General features: G+C 34.7%; 1 protein-coding gene across 2 annotated transcripts in view; it reads left to right on the plus strand.

Moving 5' to 3' along the window:
- LOC135323427 (uncharacterized protein KIAA0825-like) overlaps nucleotides 1–21,747 on the plus strand; it is a 253,838-nt gene that overhangs the window by 121,851 nt on the left and 110,240 nt on the right. For both annotated transcript variants that reach the window (XM_064501466.1, XM_064501467.1), the window contains 3 exons: nucleotides 2,268–2,424; nucleotides 6,620–6,775; nucleotides 10,672–10,766. In XM_064501466.1, coding sequence (XP_064357536.1) covers nucleotides 2,268–2,424; nucleotides 6,620–6,775; nucleotides 10,672–10,766 — 408 coding nt within the window. The remainder of the gene's footprint in view (nucleotides 1–2,267; nucleotides 2,425–6,619; nucleotides 6,776–10,671; nucleotides 10,767–21,747) is intronic.

Genomic DNA, 21,747 nt, shown 5'->3' on the forward strand with positions numbered 1-21,747 from the left:
AATATAGTAAAGCTGTGAAATGTAGATATCAATTAAACTAGGTAATGGTTCACGTAATCACTTAACTAAAAGCAGATCTTTCAAAAAAGAGACTTATGATGTTTACCTGTTTGTTTGAAATAGCGATAGTTATGTTTGAAAATCTTTGCTAAATCAGTGTAAAATTAATTTCTGTATAGCCTTTCCAAAATTAAAGGATTTTGCAGGTAAATATATGCACATTCATACATGCAGTATGTATGTAAGAAAACAAAACCCATAAAATGCAAAAATTTGTGTGAGATATATATAGATATAGGTACACATGCAGTTGTGGAAAACATCTTTGAAGTGCAGCAGCCTTTTAAAAGCAAGTCTTGAGTGTTTTTATGTTAAATTATTGTTATCAAGACTGCTAGCTGCATAAAAAGTCCAACTAGTATGTAGGTTGCATTTGTGGCATACAAATTCTACTTTGTCTTTAGGGGAATTTTTTTAACCCCCTAAATCTGTAGCAAAATATTTAGAAAGTGGCAGTTGTGTACATTGCCCAACTTGCTTACTGCCTGAAAGCATTACCATTTATTAAAATAACCTTCACTTTATAGTAACACCAGAGCTGTAAACAGTCAAGTTAGATTCTGAAGAACACACAGCCCAAAAAGAAAAGAAACGTCTGTCTTTGCAAAGTAATTTGTCGAGCTGAAGATTATTGTTTTTCATCGTGGTGACCCTGACTTGGCTGGCTGGGTGCATATACAGATTAAGATGAATGCAGTTATTCCTTGGCTGAGGTCTGCCTCTTTCAGGGCACATTCTTCCTAATGACATGATTGATAGGCAGTCCCAAATCCAGAGAGGAACTCATTAATCATAGCAGTGACTGAATCCAATCATCTGCTTCACCTGCACAGTGATGGACAGGAAAGGATACAATTTGGGTGCTGACACTGATGCACCACTTTGTCAGAGGTCCTCAACTTTTTCAATGTCAACCTCTAAGAAGTTTGAGAAATTCGGTTTGTATCTCTATGTGGTATTGAAAGATCAACCTCAAACGTGCTTTAATTCTAAAGATTCGTTTCTCTTGAAGCTTTTTGTAAAATATCCCATAATAACATAGTATCATTTACTTCCATTCAGCAAAGAACAAAATTATAGTTTATATTTTGAAGCTATTTACTCTGTAGGAAGTTCTGAAGCTGCATGTGGAACCAATATCAGCTTTAATGTCCAGCAACTGTGTAGCATTTAAGTGAGCCTTCAGGTCAACAGCAACTTTCAGCAGAACTAATTTTGTAATCATGGCACGTTTTCAACAGTAAACTGCAACTTACAGCTGACTGCACCAAAGTACTTCTTTTTAGACCTCTAAACAATGAAAATCTTGTTTTTCATTCAGAACGTTTATTTTGTAGATTTTAAATTAATCTAATAATGATTATAGATGGCATAATACAATTTGTTGGTCTTTGAAGTTCCTATGTATCTGTGTCTAGATACCAACCTGTATCTATGCTGCAATTGTAATATTTGGGCAGAAGAATTAGTTTCAGTACTTCTTTCTTAACGCTTTGTCAATCTATAATACTAAGCTAGTACAGAGTTCGTAACTTAAAATTTATGCGGGGAGGGTAGTATAAGAGTGGTCAGTTTTGAGTATACATTTTTCAAGGCATTTGCGCCCATCACCTTCAGGTTTTTTGTAGCAGTTAGACACAAATACTTTTTGGAAAGAAAACAAGGAAAAGTACGGAGTGAGAAGGCAAAAAGTGCAACAAGTGGCTAATGGGTACCTTTGAAATGTTGCCACCATATCCGTGGGAAAAAAAGATTTTAGTTTAAAATTTCTAACCTATACTTAGGGTAATGGCTACCTTTCTAACATGTTAATTAGTCTTTAATATGTTCAGTGACAGGCAAAGAGAAGTGTACAAAAGATCAAATGCTAATGCTATTCCAAGTAGTAAAGATACTTCTCTAATGCAAAAGAAAATAAAAAATATTTGCTCGTTGTACATCTTTAGAGTAAGGCATGTTTTCTTTTTCAGATTTTAAAATAATTAAAATTGGTATAATATGAAAATTTTATTTATATAAGAACTTTAACATGCATTTATTTAACATACTATTTTATTATATATTTAAATAAAGGCTTCAGAGATGTATATACAGCAAGATTTGCTTTGTGCAAGCCAAATATTTACAAATATTATTACATGTAGTTTTAGCTGACTTTATATTTTGATTTTTAGAGATATAATATTTGTATCTTTTCTATATTCTAGTGCCTCAGTTGCAGTAGGAGGTGCAATGTTAGAGGAAGGAGGTATTGCACTTGAATTCACTGAGCAGAAAATAAACATGATGGTCCTGGATATCTGCCACAAACCAGGTGGCAGTGAGTACCTGAGGCAAATTTATCACATCATCCGGCTCAATGAGGTAGGGAAACGGCCTTTTTACCGAGCAATTAGGTGTGTACTGGCCTGAGGCAGCGTCTGCTGGCAGCTAAGGGTTAGTCAAGGAGGTGATAATGCTTCTTAAAGTCAATATGAAATCCAATATTGTATTGTAATAGAATCTATTCAGTTTAGGCTTTTCTGCATTTGTACAGGAAACAATGTAGATTTCATTTATGTACTTAAACAGTAGTATGGCTCATAAACTTACTTCAGATTTATATCATAGACCATAGATACATTTTAGGAGCTTGAAAACAGTGGGGAAAAAAAGCCAGCAGGCTATTGAGAATCTGACTGTTACCAGAAGTAAAATTAAATGTGGTAAATGAATTCCCCTGATTTAAAAAGCAAACAAACAAACCCTATGGCTGTGCTGAGGAAGTAAATGCATCCACATGAAAACCTTATTTAATCTAGATAACTCTGCTCAGCTAGAGTGCTTTCAAAATTATAGTAAACAAATTCAGATTTGTTTGCTGCACATGGAATTTGGGCAAGGTAAAAGAATTATCTCATTACTTCTAAGACTGTACTAAATTGCCCTAAATTACCAAAACTATTCTTATAGTATACACTGAAATAAACACAGGTTTGCTTAAATTGTATGATAATACACATCTACACAGCTTAATTAAGAAAGTTCTGTTTATTAGCTTTGATTACTAAATCACTATTCCTTGAGTGCATAAGCAGGTGCTGTTAAGATTATTGCAAGTGTACAAAGTGTCTATAATAAAATGCAAATATAGGCATAGGCCAAGATTTTTTTTCTTTTCTTTTTTTTTTTTTTTAAATTGATAACAAAAGCCAATTAGGCAGCTATGTCTATATGCAGGTGGTGGAGAGCAGCTCAGTACTGGCACTGTGCTTCTGAAAATCAAATCAACTGTTTAGTTCCCTAAGTATAGGCTTAAGAGCAACTTTTATCCATTTGTATTTGGAAGTTTTCAAAGCAATATAAGCACGTATGCAGAGATGGCAACCTAATATTAATAGAACACAGAATCTTTTCAAGTTTTATCTCAAATAATTAAATGGTACAGGAATTGAAATGAAAATTATTATTGTAATACAGTTCAAACTAAAACCTTTTCACCTGGAGCATATTCAGGATTACTCTTAGTAGAAAGGAATGAGGAAAAGATGATGAGAGAGACCTTCTAAAATAGCATAGAATCCTGCTGTTAGGGCACTCACCTACAGGACAGGATATCCAGGCTAAAATCTTTATTCTGCTTGGTTTAGACGAGGGAATTGATTCTGTCTCCCCCACAACCAAAGTACATACTCTAACCACTAGACCATACGTTTTCCAGAGTGGAACTTTGTCATTTTCCCCTGTTGGAGCTGTTCTGCTTTGTAGAAATTACTGTAAAAATCCATTCTGTAACTTCTAGGGTCAAAAATAGAATCATATTTTAGCTGAAGGGGTAGAATGCCCATATCAGGTTTTAGAGACCCCAATTCAAGATTTGATTCCTGTGAGTATTCAGTTATTTATACAAAGTGGAGCAGCTCCAACAGGAGGTAAGTAGCTGAGAGAGAATTAGGTGGAAGAGGGACTTTAACCTGTCTTTCTGCATCCCAGGTGTCTCTCCTTGAATTTCTGCAGCTAGTTAGAGCTTCATTAAATATAGAACATTTCTCAGTGGAAAAAACTGTCTTGTCAAAAAAAAAAAATCCTGACCAGCTATACTCTGCAGAAGGACTCAAGCACATTACTTGAACTTGGTTTTGAAACCCTTACAAAAGGTTATAATGCTTCACATGCTATCATCATAATGCACTTTTCAATATTAGTTCTCATAACTTACAATTATATCTGAAGTGTCTGACTATGAAGAGATAGACTTGATCTGTCTGTGTGAAGATCCATGCTTTTTTTTTTTTTTTTTTGATGCCTTAAACTATGATGAGGTATTATACTTAGAATTAGTCTGGATATCTTTATGCTGCACTGTTTAGTAATTTCATGTGAATAGAGGCCAAAATGATGAGTCAGAAAACTGTGGTTCTTAATTTTCCTTAGAAAAGAGAGGAAAAAAGGAATAGAGCTTTTTGGAAACTGTATTTTGAAATAGAACTACAATGTTCTTAAGATCTATAATAGATACTGTAGAACTCATAGCAGTTTACTGTACTGCATGTAATTGTCATAAAGAATAATCATTTTTAAAAGCATCTTTGACTAACAGCTACCAAAAAGAAACTAATTCTCCTGAGCTGTGAGGCTCAAGAATGTTCCATCTATTTTATTGTTTCATGCTCAGTCACTGATACTGAGGGCGTAGCTCGCATATTTTCATTCAAACATGGTTTCATTTCTATTTATTTTCAAATTTTTAAAACATGACTTTTTCTGGTCAAAATACACTGTACTAAATATACAATAAATATAAATATACAATACACTCTGTACTAAAACAGCTCTTAAAGTAACCTATCTACCATTGTTGATTAAATCTCTTTCTCAAAACATAAATCCAGGGTATTCCCAAGATAGAAAAATGCCTGTGTTGGGAAGTGGCTGTACCCCACTTAAAATTTTCAAAACCCTAGCAAGCATGTGCAGCAAGTTCCAATATCTCTACCGAAAAACTAACAGATTCTGCTACTGCTGGCTCTGTGACACCCAGAGGGTTGTTTTAGAACTGTCTACAGGGATTGAAAAATGTGTGCAAGACAGTATATTTTTTTAAATGGTGAATGTATAGAAATAACTCTTAAATAACCCCCTTCAGCATAACTTCAACATCTTTATTATGGCATGAAGTAATGAATGAATGGAAAAACCAAACAGTTTGGGTGGCTGAATAAATATAGGTAAGAGACTGAGGGTATGGTTTCACAGCCAGATTACCCAGTTGACTGTTGGCTTAAGCGGAAAAAAAAACCCTGAGTTCTAATTCTCTGTTTACACTCAGATAATTTCATGATTGTTTTAAGCAATCCTGACAATTGGCTGCAGCCATCAGAGATGCTATTTCTCTTGCCCTTGTGCATTCCCACTCCCTTTGTGCTGGTACTAGAAATCATGTGGTTTGCTGATCTGGCTGAAACCTTTCTTTTTTTTCTGGCTGATTTCACAACATATGCTCGTGTCAACACAAGGGAGTAGTTGCAATCCATGTAGGTTAGGAGGGAACTTGTTCCTCATAAGCCAGACCACAGCTGGATCAGCTTAACCTGATCATTAAATTACCCTTTCAGAAAGACCTGCTTAGGAGCAGTGAGCTGCAAGTAGTATAAATGCTCCCTCACCTGAGTCTGAAAAATTTTTATAGTCTCAGTGTTAGTGCAAAGTGAGAGGACCATTCACATCCCACCCATCTTAATGAAGACTCACCTTGAGTACTTGCTCGATGTTATGGCAATCCTATTGTTATGGGTTCCATTTTAATAATAATGAGCTGTTTAATCACAGTAGTCCTTCCAGCAAATAGATCTTTAAGTGTTTCATTATCTAGCTCTTAGAAAAATGGCTCAATTTAATCAAAACACTTTATTGGCATGCAGTGATGATTTATTTACATAGTAGTTTAAGAAGTGAAAACAGAAAAGACTGTGTCCAAAATAATCATGTGTCTGTTACACTGCAGTTTCTAAAATTGCCATGTAAATCATAAATGACTTTGTTTTTGAATGTTGAAATAATTAAAAATAGCTTTGAAGAGTGGGAGATTATTTCCTGTATTTAAGCAACTGGGTTGATCGTTTTCATTGAACAATTAATTTATAGTCATGTAGTAACTATTATTTCATGCTGCCTAAAGATAACTTTAAATATTTTTGTATACTTTATCATATTAAAGAAATCATATAATTACCATCATACATTAGAACAGCTCATAGAGAACATGTTTATTTTTCACTTCAGCTACATACACCTAACAAATACACTGAATGAGAACAAAATTTGATGATAATTTCAAAACAGTATGTTATAATATTTTGAATTCCTTCAGATGCACGTTGATGGAGGTTATTTACTGTTTGTTGTAGACCTGTGTTACTCTTAACTAACTTAAGAGAAATTATTTATTCTCTCCTTTAATTAGAAGGAATTTCTATCAAGCACACAGTATATTTATGCTTGAGATTAGGGCAAACTATTGTCAAGAAAGCTAAGTGGCATATATTGTTTTGTGTGTGTGGTTTTTTCCCCCTTTAAAAAGGAATATTTGAAAGAGCAGCTGTCCTGTGAGAATTCCTCTGAAGTGAGTGTTACCTCCAGTCAATGCCTGCCTTTGACACTGAAGGGCAGAGAAGAGCAGCCTGTCTTCAACCCTTTCCGGGTGCACAGCCAATCTTGTGCAAAAGTATTCAATCAGGTTTGTGAAAATATGGAACCTTGGTTATACTGTACTATAATACACTTCTTATGAGCGTGATAGTGACAGAGACCAAAATCATGAAAACGGAATTAATTGCACAAGTTCACATTTGATGAAGTGCAAAAGAACATTAATACTCAGGAAGCTAACAAGGGCACCCTTTATAGTGGCATGATATTCAAAGAGCCCTATTGTCCTTTCTTTAATCAGAATTATTGTATGTAAGAACAATTTACATTTGCTTACACTTTCTATGATAGTTCAGTATAGTAAAGGAAAGCCCATTATTAACAATGACATTTATTCCATCTATGTAATGGTAAATAGGGCTTAGTCCTTTTGAAAATTATGGCAAAACTCCAAGTGCACATTCAGAATGTTACCTGGTAAGTCTTTCATAGAAATATTAAACACTAATGTAAAGGATGCTTTGGAAACGCATCGAATGCACAGAATAATGAGAGTAAGCAAGGCAAAGAACAAACAATGAGAAAAGTATTCATTTTTGTTTTTCATTAAGCCATGCTAGTTATATGTAACAGAATATAATTTACTTTTAGAAATTAGTTTCCCGATAATGTAAAAGTTAAAGAAAATAGATCAAGGTGCCTAAATCTCCACTAGAGAGCCACATGACTAAGTCACTTCACAAAATGAGATGTAGTTTCTGAAAGCACTTGGATACTTGAAAAAAAAATCTACATTATACTTTCTCAAGTCTTCTTAATCCCTCAGCTATAGCTTTAGCTCTACACCTAGGATTCCAAATATTTAAAAATAAATTGTGCTTTAGTTACATGAAGTTCACTTTACAGACTTCTGGTAGAAAGAGACTCTTTTTCAGTACAATTTTGTTTTTAAATGGAATGACCTCCTTTCTCACTTGTGGTGGTATTGGACAATTTCTTCAAGTATATTCCTGTAAAACATATCCATTTTTTTTTTCCTATTTGCTTAATGAATGCTGAATCATTGTTATGTTGCAATCAAAGTGTTAATATCCTGAAAGGGAAAATTAATATTAGTTTCACAAGGCTTCTTATTCCAGATGAACATGTTTTAAAAGTGTACTTTTTCTTCCATTACTCCCTTTGCATGTATACTAAACTGATGGAATTTAAGAGGGTACAGAATCACTTATTCCAATATGAAATGCAGAAAATAACTTACTGTGCTTCAATTCTGAATTCATTAATAGTGTGGTAGAATAAGACCTTCAAGCAGTGACAACTCAGGGCAGAATTTTTCTGCTACATGACAGGTTTGCAGTACTCTATTAATCAACAGATGACAAGGGATAGTTCATATGAGATTGCTTTGGATTTTGTAAACTTTTGGCATAAAATTCTGTTATCAGAAGACAGGAAGGCATCTTAGAATTAAAATAAATAAATAAATCACAGAGCTTAAAGTACCAGGTGCCAACACTATTGTTGATTATGACAGACTTCTTTCCTGCACTTTAATTAAAGAATTTAGCTCTCTTTACCATAAAAATTGCACATTTATTTAGCACTGTGGGACTTTCTAATTGTAAAATAGTGGTCAATATAGTTCAGTGTCTGGAGACTATTGCTAGTGCTTGCAGAGAATGCAAAAGCATTGGCAAGGATCAAATTTTCTTCCCATAGGATATATTTCTTCTTAAATTCATTTCTTAGCAGTTGGCCACTACCATGAAGCTTGACGGTTTGCAATTCATGATGAATTTGTTGATTTTTTTATTAAATCTAATGTAATTAGATTTGTTTTTAATACATGAACTAATATTTAATCCTTTTATGAATATGTATTTTGTCAATGAGTTAATTATCTATTGTACTTAAAAAAACATTTCTCTTGGAAGACCCAATTGGAGTAGGCATGGTAATACTGCTTATGATTCCAGAGAGCTGGTGCAGCTCTAACCAAAGAATCTGTGTACTGTACTGTATTGTGTTATATAGTGTAGACATGCTCTTTAGCTTCTTCCTCAATACAGGATTCTTTAAAGAAATTATTTTAAAAGCTTTCTGAAAGAAAATTTCTTACATTTTTTTACATACTCCAGCAAATATTGTAGTACACTAGAGTGGATGAGTTTCCTTTCCTGAAGCTTTGCTAATTTGTCACCAGCATGTTATATTTAGCAAGTTACTTAATTATGATTTTTACCAACTTTATGGCTCCTGAAATAACGGCCACTGATCCATTATTTTTCAGATCAAATCTAGCACTTTTATTAAAGATATGTACATTTCTTACCTTCCAGCCCTCTAGTTCAATAGCTGATTTTAGGAAGTGTGTCATTTCTGTTACCAATCAGCCACGTCATTCTTACATTCCTGCAAAATCTTGGATAATCACCATCTGGTCCTAGTAACTTGTTGCTCTTGATTTTTATCAATTTGTCCTGACACCTCAATTTCTGCCAGTGCTGCTGCTTTATTGTCTAATAAGAGTAAGTCTAAGGTATGCAACTCCTCCCCAGTCCAATGAAGAAAAATACTACAAAGAAATCATTTTTATTTTCTGAAATGACTTTTTTTTTTAATATATTCTTTATTTTTTGGATAGAACTGATTGGTCTGGTGGACTGAGTTGTTATTCGGTGTATTTATAAATTTTCCTGTTTGCTTTTATGACATTTACTACTGTCTGTTCAGCTCCTCTTTTTTATCCTGCTTGATTTTACAAGTATTTCCTCCATATTTATTTCTTTAGTAATTTTAATTCATTGTAGAGGATTGAACACTTGCCTGTTTTCTCCCCTCTATTCATCTGCTCCTCATTCACTTGTTCTCATTCCCACGATTCTCTTAGTTGACTCTTCCTCTCATTTCTTGTTTATCAGATGTTTGCTTCTTCCTTCGTTTTCCACTTTCACTTCATGTTATTCTTTCTTTAGCTAGTCTTTTCTCACTTCCTTACTCTGTATTTCACCTGTCTTTTTTATCTTACCTTTCGGTGCATGCCAGAGATGAGGGTTAGTGAGAAAATCAAATGAAAAGAAGGATGAGAATAAAATAAAGATGGAAGGAAGGGGAGGGATTACCTGGAGGAATTGCATTGATTCTTTTCTCTCAGAAGCTCCAGGTGCTGTCTATAAGAAGAAGATGATATACTGCAAGATAGTTCCATTGTTTTGACTAGCTTCCTCAATTTTTTAAGCACTCAGTGCCCTTCCAGTGTTACAACAATAATTTTTGAATGATTATCTCCCAAGAAGGTTGAATTGTAGTCATTACCTGACCAGTATGGGCAATGAAAATTAATTTTATACAACAAGCAGTACTGTTTTGTAAACGTAAGAATATCATGCGTAGTCTTTTGTCTATCCACCGTTATTGTAGATCTTTTTATTTATTAAGTAAGCAGTACGGGGTTATGTTAGTTCATATTGTCTAGGCTTACTGGTATTTATAATAACCATCTGGTAACTAAAGTGCCTTACAAAAAATAGAGAACTAAACCATCATTCTCTAATTAAGATACGGGTTACATCTTGAGTTCCAACTATACTAGGTCTTTCATGACAAACTTTTTGCTAACAGTAGAAAATGTTAATTGCTGTTAAATAAAAATTCCCAATTATTTTGCTTTTCAAAAAAAGAGTCAAGCTTTCAGACAAAGTGGTTGGGCAAAATGCCATTAACAGTTGGAAGAATAACGGTTCAAAAAATTGATTTATCTTTTTATAAATAATGGTTACATCCCCAAATGGATTTATAAATTAATTGCTGTCTTATTGGAATAAAAACCATCTTCTGTAGACATGATTGATATCATCTGTCTAAGTCCTTGTTCTAGACCCCCCTCCTTCTTGGTTAGTATATCACAGCTGGAGCTTTAATTTACTGATCATATTAACACTGATTAATAACTAACAATAGCTTCTTCCCATGTATCAACAGTCAGCCATTACTGAATGGAACTGGGATTGGTCAAACTTGCTGCCAAGTTATTTGGGACTGAATCAGATGACCTTCAGGGTGCTGCTGGCACACAGGTAATGGGATTCTGGCAAACAACTGCACTTTCCAGTTTTCTGTTTTACTTTATAATGGTCAATGCACAGAGATTTTTACTAGTGCAATTTATGAAATTATTTATTTTTAAATGATGCAATTTTAAAATGGAAATACTTACTATTTTTCTTCATTTTATGCATGACAAGTTAGTTTATAATTCTTATTTTGAGGACTTAGTATTGCTTTCTGGCTGTGACCTGAGTCTTTGTTGATATTGCCCTGAGATAGTGCTTTAAAAAGTAATGAGTAACTTTTAACTTTTCCAAACCTATACTGCTCAGGGAGATTTCAGCTGTATAGCATAGAGCTTTGGGGAATGTTTGTTCAAGTCTCAACGAGTCCTAAATCCAGTGAGGGCCCAACAAGTATAGCTAGAAATAGAAAGTATTTCTTCACTTCCTAACATCCTAACACTTATTTTTACTTGTAAAAATTGACTGCTGAATTGATAAGCAGATATATTTAATGTATAATAAATGAATGAATGATACTCGTTAAATTCAGAAACAGGTTAACAAGATGTAGGTATACAAATAAAACATTCGAATCTTCTGCAGGTAGAGCTAATGTGCTACGTTTGTGTATGACTTCTTGGATTAAAAAGAAATTTATATTCCTGACTCAGACCAAATTTAAGTATGCCTAGGATTTTCTTCTTTTTGCAGTCCTGTGCTGTAGAGTACTCAACTGTTACTTCTGGTAATGAATACTTTCAGTTCTGGGAGTTTCTGATTTCAATTCCTCGTATAGGTGATAGAGTTATTGTCACTCTGGCTTTTTAACTGGGCCTTTTAAGGTAGTTGTGAAATGCCTTTAACCACGTGATATTTACATGTAATTAGTGTCCTTTTTCATAGCCAAAGTTTTCTGCTAATTTACCAGGTTTGAATTTGTTAAGGGTATATTTTATTCTGTAGGCCATACAGAAGGTAAAGGGAATATCCTGTACTCATACCAATCAGGAGATATCCTTGTAGCTAAAATCATAGAAGCCTTTGCTCTCTGAAAGCAAGGGATTAATTTCATAGTGCTTGCAACTTGTGCTGTGACTGTTGTCTGAAATGTTTGCAGTTGTTGCTGAATGAACTTCTCTAAATCAGTGCTGAAATTTAATTCTAATGTCTGCACAATGTGAGTATCTCCCTTCAGCTGGAATCTCTTCAGAATGCAAATCTATCTGAAAGGGAAATTTCATGGGAATTAATTTTTTTCGGTTTAGATTGCTTTTTAAAATTAGGGCATGACTCGTACACGTTTTTCACATGGTTCACTTTTTCACATTAGGAGCAACATTTGTTCAATTTTTTTTGGTGGAAAAACAGTATTTTTTCTAAAATATTTGCCACTTACATCCTTGTGAAAACAGGAAAATTTACATGTTGCGAACTGAAATGTGCTTTCCTTCTTGCCATTCAGTTTTCCTCTAGTTGTCCTTTGTTATCAACTGCCAGAGACAGAATATGGGACTACATGGACTTTTTGGTCTGAACCAATAGTGCCATTTTTATGTTAAATGGCAAAGACAATTCAGTACTAATTTTTTTCTTTGATAGTTCCCCTGCTGATTCCTAACACTTGTCCTTCATTAAAAATGAAGTAGTTTGCCCCTTTAAAAGAGACTCTAACTGGAACTTAGACTCAAGGTGGTTCTTATACTTTCCTTCATGTTGATGTCATCAGTATGAGCCAAAGGGAGTAGAAAAGACTGCTGCGATTTGCAGAGGGAGCGTTTTCTGTGGCATTTCATCTTCTCTGCTGACTTGAGACACGTTTTGTGCTTTTTTTGATCTCTCTCTAGAGATCAGAGATGTAGAGAAGCCATGTATATAGCTTTTCCTTTCCTCTCAGTATTCACGCTTTTGTCATATCATCCATTGTCTGCATCTTTTCTTTCTTTTTTTATTTTTACTAAGTGCCCTAATTGTTGTCATCTTTCCTAATTTGAAAATGTCTCCATTCATTGCCCTTCTACATGATATGGAAATTCTCATCTAGAAGTGACGTTATGCGAGACATTAATGATTAGCTCATAGATCTATTATTCAAACCCTTAAGTACTACTTTCTCTAGTTTACAGACCACCAGATCGTTTAAACCTGTTATAAGCATTAAGCAGAACTGCTAATCCAGATATCTGCCATATTTTCCAGCATCTTCACCACAGCTTGTCTTTATATCACGTTATTTTTAGCACAGCTAAGGTACATCTGATCATGTTTTTCAGCTGGCTAGGCCAGTTCTAGCTGGACTTGTGCTTAGTCAAGCAAGCTAGACTCAAGTAAGCCCTGTCTTTAGATGATTCTTCATACTCCTAAAAATGCATTAATTGCAGCCTTGCTTGTACTCAGGAGTTAGGGTTCAGGCTGAATGGTTGTGTGTGATTATTTTGACCTATTTTTGATGAACTCATTCTGCTTCTACTAACTCCTACCTGAGATGAGCCATATGAAACTAAGAGCAGTGTTCAGAAAGAGTTAGAACCATCAGTTTATAAAGCAGAGTGCCATACTACTTTCATTATTCATGTCTTTAACACATCCTAATAGCTTTCCCTTATCAGTTACTTCTGGGCAGGCAAAAATATTTTTGTCTGTTCACAGTGATATTGAGGACTATTTCCTTTTTTATGCTTAAAGAGAAATATTGTCTGTTGTATATGAAATAAAATAAGTGTGTTCTGCTCTCTCTTTTGTGAAAAAAATATTAAAAATGCTTAGGGGACTCGTTTATAAGGGAAATGCTCCCCTAACCTAGTTAATGACTGAGTTAGATGGGAGGGGGTTATGGGAGCATTGTCCCAGAGCCTGCCAAGTGATAGGCAAATTAATTAGATGGTGGTTAGGGGGAAGTGAAAGGCTTCTAGGACAGGTTAAAAAGGGAATGAGTTGTGTACTACTCACTGCTGGTTCCATGTGTGTGAATCTATTCCACTCATTCCTATGACTCTCAAAGTAAAAATGCTTAGAAGATTTCCTTCAAATGAAAGATATGAGTAGTTGGTGATTATCTTATTTCAAGGTTATCAAATATAAAAGGTTTTAGAGAATAGCCTATTAAAGTGGGGCAGTAACCAATAACAAAAATCAATGTTGATGCCTATTTACAGTTCAGACCTTTAGAAACTATAACCAAGTTTTGCTCATAGGAAGAAAAGGGAATAAGTAGATGCTTTCTTTACCTTTCAAGTTTTATTTCTGATGCATTTTTTCATAGTTCTAGCTGAATAGATGAAATACTAGTTACATGCTTTTCAGTTATACTTGAAATAATATATTTTAATAAGTGGACGTATTAATAGTTAGCTGATTTATACTATTTGATTTACACAGGTTTGCAAAAATGTCCTGCAGAGTTACACAGATACATACTGCTTTTGCAGTTGTCTTGGCACTCATTCATACATCCTTAGATATTTTCATTACGAAAATGGAGTGCCGTACCTTTAATACCTGTATAAGACAAGAGCAGCACCAGCTTTTAGTTATTGTTTAATTGACATTTATCTCAACTTTTAATGAATGTCTTGTTCATAAAGGAAAAAAAATGTTTTTATTGACTGGCTAAATAAGTAACTATGTTGAAGTTGTTTCCGCAAACTACTGTATCAACTATTTGTGTATATCTATATATGTATATAAGCATATATACATATATTTAAAAAAAACTGGCCAATGTCTCTGTACACATTTTAATATCAGTCTACTTGAAAATACCTATTTTAGTGATTAATGCATAAAAGTAAATTTCACTTCTTGTTTATGTATTCCCCTTTATGATATATGAGTTAAATACTTTCTGGTCTTGTTTGTATTTAGTTTCAGAGAAGTATCTCAGTCAGCTTGTACACAGTTATAAAGTGTTAATACTTAGCTGGGTTATAGTTTTGTGATGTATCCTCCTTTCTGCAGTTCTGTGGGACTGTCAGCTGCATTGTATATATTACTGTAGAGAATAGGTACTTTCCATTCACTATAATTATGAGGAACAACCAAGACATTTGAAAAACAAGTAGCCATTCTCCCATACTGAAGTAATTTGCTGAGGGGCTTCCCTCCTTTGCGGTTAGATGAGTTTCACAGAGCACTAGGTACCAATGCAGGGGAATGAGTAATGATTTGTTGGAATGATGTATGTATGTGCATGTGAGCAGAAGCATTCAAGCAATTACAGGAACAGACAGAGAAGAACGTATAGCATGGCAAAGCCAAGGGCAGCCAGGTACAAGATACTAAGAACAGGAAGCCTAGCAATGTACAAACTGAAAGGGGTATGTTAGTTTACCATAAATGTATCGGATGAGAAACAGCACCATGTTAGGAAAACTATGCAAGTTAAAAACAGTATTTATTCAAGTGTGTAAGAACAGCCATGAAATAGGTGTAGACTGGGACTTTGATGATTTCCAACAGACAGAACAGTAAAGCTGAAGAACAGTTTTTCAGACAGTGTTTGTGGTGGCAGGATCATAAGTAGTTTTTAGATGAAATAGGACTGACCTGGTAGTTTACTTCCAGTCATGCGTTCCTTTGATAAATACTCTCAGCTGCCCAGCAGCTTCTGAAAGTACAGGAGAAAACGTGGAATTGTTTATGTATGACTTCAGTGAAACTATCATACACTAATAAGTTTGTTTTATGCTAAAATTGGGTAAAATACTTACTGTGTTTTGTAATGATACTACTACCGAATCTACACAAACACTGGCACTCACAGGACATCAGAATTTGCCTTAACATAGTCCAGACTGCATTTTGTCTGACAAATTGCTGGGCTGTTTGCAAGTGAAACTGTTCTTTAGAAAGGCAAGGCCTATCCCTGGCAGCAGGGTGATGTGCTAAGATTAAGAAGCTCCCTTTATGCTGAGGAAGCTGAACTTGTGCCTCTCTTTGGAAAACCTTTTTATCGATTTGGTGAGGCTTGTCTACTTGCCTTTTGTAGATGAATTTATTAATTAAGTTGTGGAATTTCTCTCTTGCTAGACTTAGGTGATCTGATTATGTTTTAACATTGATTAAAGCTTAGTAAAACTAAAATTAAGTCAAGAATTCTTGTTTAGAATTTTGAATGATTGCAGGGCAAAATCTGCATAGCTCTTGTATATTCTAGTGGATACGCAGACACCATCTGTTGAGAATGGTCGCCATATGGTGAACTATTTATAGGAAATGTTTATATTCATTGTGTTGTTGATTATCTAGATAACCAGAAAATGCTCTTTTAAAATCCAGTTTATCAACACATGGAAAAATGTATTATGAAGTTTTGAAATTGAAAAGAATGTCAGCAAACTGCATGCACTTTCTTTTTTATGGAAGATTTTTATCCGACTCTATACGAGCCTGAATCTGTGAAATAAATGAAGACATAAAGGATATGAAAAGATAGCATTCTCTGACAATATTCTTTGTAGAAGAAAAAAAATAGTGGAGTAGTTGCTGCTGGCATGCCATGATGATATAAGCCATATCTGCATGGCAGAGGATGCCAATGTTACATCCAGTGTACTTTTGGATATGTTAGTCAATCTTTCTTCCAGACTGCAGATGCCCTAGACCTTCCGTATCCAAATTGTTGGATACTGGAAATCCTTGTTGTTGTTATAGTTACAAGTCAACTATTAATGTTGTGTTGATGGAGAACATTGATGCCGTTAACACTGCAGTAATGACCACTTGCTTGGTGAGATTGTAACTGATGTCCTGATAATGCCTGTGAGAACAGGCTTGCTAAAATGCATGGTGAAACTATGAAAGATATTCATCCCATGGTTGCCATATCAAAAGAAGCAGCTGAAAGGTATTAATACATCATTGCACATCTCTTGGTTGACCATAGAGTCATGTTTAGACATACTGGTGCATGTATCCCCACAGAAAAAAATAAAGAGAAAAAAAAATCCACTTTGGATAAGCCAGGACCCTTTTCCATAAGTATGAGTTGGTCATTAACAAGGTATGTCACATCCATTAACATAAGGACACTTGCTTATTCTCTTCTGACATGGCTAATGAAACTACACCCTGATGTCAGAGTACCTGTCAGAAGTAGGCTTAGTTCCATGCCTGGCAGTTTTAAAGCACTGGTGGCAGAAAGTACATTGGCAAGCAAAAGGAGACACACTGTTTAAATGCCACTCTAGCCATTATTATGTATACAACCGTATCATGCATTCCACACACAAGTGAGGCTGAAGGTGAGACTTTCAGTATGCAGTGTTCTTTAGACCTTGCTGGTTGTTAGCATTCTTGCAGACGTGTTACTGAATCCACACAATCCATTGTTTCGAAAAAAACAATATTCTCCAACAAGAGGTGCTAAAAAGCAGGGGACTGCTGTATCCCCATTAACCTTAGTTAGTATTAACTCCTTTTTAGTAAAGAGAAGTCCATTATGATGAGGCCTTTGCATATATAGAGTATGAAAGTATGTACTGATAGCTGTTACTTATAAGAGAGCTGGTAAACTTACTTAAATAAAGTATCTTTCTAATTTGATGCTATCTCCATTGTTATACTTGTTTTGCATTAAAAAGAATTAAGCATTGTCTACTGGGTAAAGCACAGGACTGTAAGCTAGAACACATTTTTCTAACAGTTCACTGCATCTTGGTTTTCTTATTTAAAATTAGATAACAACATTTGTCCATATTTTTGTGTCCTTTGATACACTTTGATGAAAAAAATCTAAGTAAATGCAAAGTGTTAGTGTTATTAATAATGCATATATGCATTTATTGTTAGGATTCACATCTCATCTGTTTGTTTAAAAATGTACATCTTTTCTTCAAAACTAGATATTTTTGTATAATGCAGTCAATCACAAATGATGATTTGGAAGGCTGTTTGACACAACAATATTTTATGCTGTTGTCTAAATTAACTTGGAGACTGGCATCCCATAACCTTCTGGCTTTTCTTAAAAATAGATACATGCTTTCAATCTGCAAATAATTTGCCTTCCTTTCAACTCTATCTCACATCCTGTTGCACAAGAAGAATTCTTAAGTGGAGATAATAATGTTTGTCTTTTTCTTATCTCGTCTTCTTTCTGAGCCTTTCTAATCCAAGTTTACATTCTTAATAGATATATAGGGATCATAGGTGTGTACAAAAGCTCTAAACGTGTGTTAATGCAAGCCCAAGTCCTGACTATTCTAGCTGTACGCACGGCCTAGCTACTCATCTCATCTATGGACTTTCTCACTACACCTGCAAAGGAAAAAGCTACAAGAGACAAGCCAACAAGCTAAAAGTCTGGTTTGCCCACCAGCCTGTTGTTTCTTCCTTCTGCTTCTTTTAGATTATGGATTTTCAGCAAAATGCTAGTAATACAGAACAAATCAATTTCCATACAAGGATCTCAATTTCTTTGCAAGCTGTAATGAGCTGAGATGTGCAAATGCCCTGTAAGCTAGAGACGGAAGTATTAATATCAAAATTTAACAGAGGGAAAATCTGGTCCTGCAGTCACCTTTAAGCTTTCTTCTACATTGCAAAATTACTCTATAGCAAAGCCATGAGTAGAACCTAGCTTTTTGTGACTAAATTTAAAGATACAAAAACTACCATATGGTAACTGATTCATGGGAACTGTTGATGTGCACAATCCTAGCTGGCAACTAGTGGTTCAGCTTTACTTATATGTCAGTAAGAAACTGCTTTGCTAACTTGAATTACCTTGCAGTCTTCTTAGAAAGTGGTAGCTTTCATCAGGCCCATCAGTTTTTCCTTGAAGGAGACGGGGAACAGCTGTATGCTTTCTCTTGACCCAGAAACATTTGCTGTTGCTACCAGAAAGCAAGTAGTTAGGTTCTGGTGGTTGCTATTACAGAGATGACAGACTTTCTCAGCTGTAGCTATTCCCTCTCTGCTTTCCTCTCTCTTTCCCATACCAAGAGCTCTTCCACAGCTTGTTTGCCTTCTCAAATGGCCTTCCTGGCTGAACTTCCCCTGTCCTGTCTGGCCTCACCTCACTCAACAGTTAACTGCTCAAGGAAGGATGAAAAGTCCCGAAGTCCTAATTGACCCTCCCCCCAGGCCCAGTGGTCAGAGTCACGCTGTCCTTGAAAGTTCAATGATCATGATACAGTTTTGAGGATACTGCAGAGTTGGGCACTTGAGCACATGTGCTCTTGATAGGTGCTGTGATTTGAGTGATCAGCTTAAAATCTGCTTAGGTACTGTGACTTGATAGCTTGTGAGCTAATATGCTGACTGATAATCTGGCCCAGAAAAACTGTTTTTGCTGTAAACTTCTTTCTGGGATCTAACAAGAAAACTCTGTCTCTGTAAAGAGTTGGAAACCATTATGCATCCTGCATCATGTAGTAAAGAGGGAATTCAAAATTGTCATTCTAATAGTTGACACTGAAAATTGTCATTGAGGAAAGCTTTTTACGTTAGTCTTTAGATTGACAGGTTATGACAAAACTGCATTCATGTTGCTTGAGTACATCTTTTGTCTAGTTTTACATGCTTTTTGACTTGTCTAGAAAATGACATATTGAGGTTTTCATTAGCCTTAACCAGGTGTGGTTTTCTTTATGGAAGATACCTTGGTAGGACTATAGTTGAAGGCGAATAAACCAGTGAAGCTTAGAAAGGCCATGGCCCTTCTTCAGATGGTAGCGATGAGTTGAAAGACTCATTAATCAACAACCAAGTCACAGGTGTGATGGCTTTCTTGCAAACTGCCAACAGACTGTGAAAGTCACATCCAACACATGAAACTGTTAAACTAGACACATCTACAAACAGTCTTAAACCTTTTTCTTCCAGTTTTAGTTGAAAAACACAACCCTAGGCTGTTTTCGTTATTGATTTAAAATAAAAATGTTTGTGCTTCTGAAGAATGCTATTCAGTTTAGAAAACAAAAAAGATATCCTTTTTCTCATTATAATACAACAAGTGTAAACAGTTAGTTTTGATTGCAAAGCTAAGTTTATTTCTAACATTATAAATTTTTGTACATGTTAAATGTGAGCAAAAGCTTTAACAGCAAAAATAGTATAGTGTTTTTCTACATATAAATGAAAGGCAATTTTCTTCATGATTTTCAGTCCTTTCCTCCAGTACCAAATTTATCTGGAGCAGAGATTTAGTTATGCCATAGTGCTGCCATGTAGACAGAAAATCATAAAATGCTAAAAGGGAAAGGATTTAGAAGCTCTCACTATTTAATCAACAAGACGTATGGATTTTTCACCTGCATTGATGAGGAAAAAAAACATAATAAGAAGCCAAACAATGAAATCTCCATACAATTTTTCCACATCATTCTTCCTTAAACTCTGTGGATCCCTTGGAATGAAGGAGAGTATAGGCAGAGGTCTTATAGCTCCTCTTTAATTCTTTTTTCTTTTTTTCCCCCCAGATTATCCTTAAATTGGAATACTCTCTGTAGATAAAAGTTAATTTTACTCTGTCAAAGAGCAGTGGATGTGAATTTGCTTGGATTAGCATTTGCTAATTCATCAGTTTCCCCAATTCTCATCCTTTTCCAAATAAGGATGCTCGAGATAGCAGAAATCCCTCTTTAAAAATCTGAAGCAGATGGGAACAGTGTCCCACCTTCACCTGGAATTAGGAATTTCTTTATGGAAGTAAGCTGATCTTCTGTTTCCCTCTTTAGCACATCTATCCTAGTTTTGAACTTCATATCTAGAAATTAATTTTAATTTGCAATACATATTCTCCACTTTTTTTTATGCCTGGATCACTAGTTGCAAAGCTATTTTGTTCTTATTCAATTTAAATCAGTGGAATAGCTAAAAGTGTAATGCCTGCTGACTCAGCTTCACTGCAATGCACACAAAGGCAGGGAAGTAATGATGCTGCATTTATTGATGAAGAAATAAGATATAATAGTAGTATATCAAAAGTGGTATCTGCTTTGTCTGTACAAAGGCTCTGTAAGCAGATATTTGAATATACCTGTCTTTAAGATACATATGTTTCTTCATCTGTAACAGATTTTATCTGATTGCTCAACTCAGTGCCACCAGGTCTTATAGGAGGGCTTCCTAAACTACGTACAGCTGTCACGTCACGTCACCCATTTTAGAAAGAACTACTGTAATTTCATTTTAATGGCAATATATTTAAAAACAGATTTTACTACTGGGATCAGGGAGAATTGTATTTTGTTCTAAGTTTGACCATAGGTTTTTGCCTATATTTTTGCCCATTAACTTTCTGTTGTTGCTGTAACTCGGTAATTAAACACCCCCGCAAAAAACCACCCTGTAGAATAATACGGAAATGATCCCTTTAATTGTACTAATAAAGACTGTGACAGCTGAATTTAAATACAACCAAACTCTTGCCACTAAAGTGTTAATGAAAGTAACAATAAAAAAGTATAATGATTTCTCTTGGGATAATTACATGGGTAATTTAACAGCACATTTGGATAAAAACTGAAAGCATTTGTATGATATATAGTTAAACCTCTGTAAATGGTATATAGAAAATCAGACTTTCTTATTGTTTCTAAAGTACAAAAGAAATCTTGAAAAATGTTAAGTAGTGCCACCTCTTAAAGTAAATTTTTTTCTTTCATTTCTATCTCATATTTTAAACATCATATCAGTTAATATTTCATATAGAGTTATTGTCAGACCATTCCATATAATGTTTTATACACTTACTACTCTCAAAGGAAGAAGCATAAAGACAATTGGCTGTTTTCTTCCATGGCTCATAGTGGGAAAATGGTTGTTGCATAAGAAATTTTGATGCAATATTTTCAGCATTAAAAAAAATGTATTTGAATGTTTTCCTTTTTGTTCCCAATAATTAAATTATATACATGACTTTGGAAGAGAAGTATGTTACAATGACCTTACAAACATTCGCTTTTAAAAGGAAGAAGCTACAATTTTAAATGCAAACTAAATTTCCATTAATACGGTAACACAGTATTAAAAATCTTGATGACTCTGTGTACATTGGTCATCA

This window comes from Dromaius novaehollandiae, chromosome Z, assembly GCF_036370855.1.
Source record: "Dromaius novaehollandiae isolate bDroNov1 chromosome Z, bDroNov1.hap1, whole genome shotgun sequence".
Lineage (NCBI taxonomy): Eukaryota > Metazoa > Chordata > Aves > Casuariiformes > Dromaiidae > Dromaius > Dromaius novaehollandiae.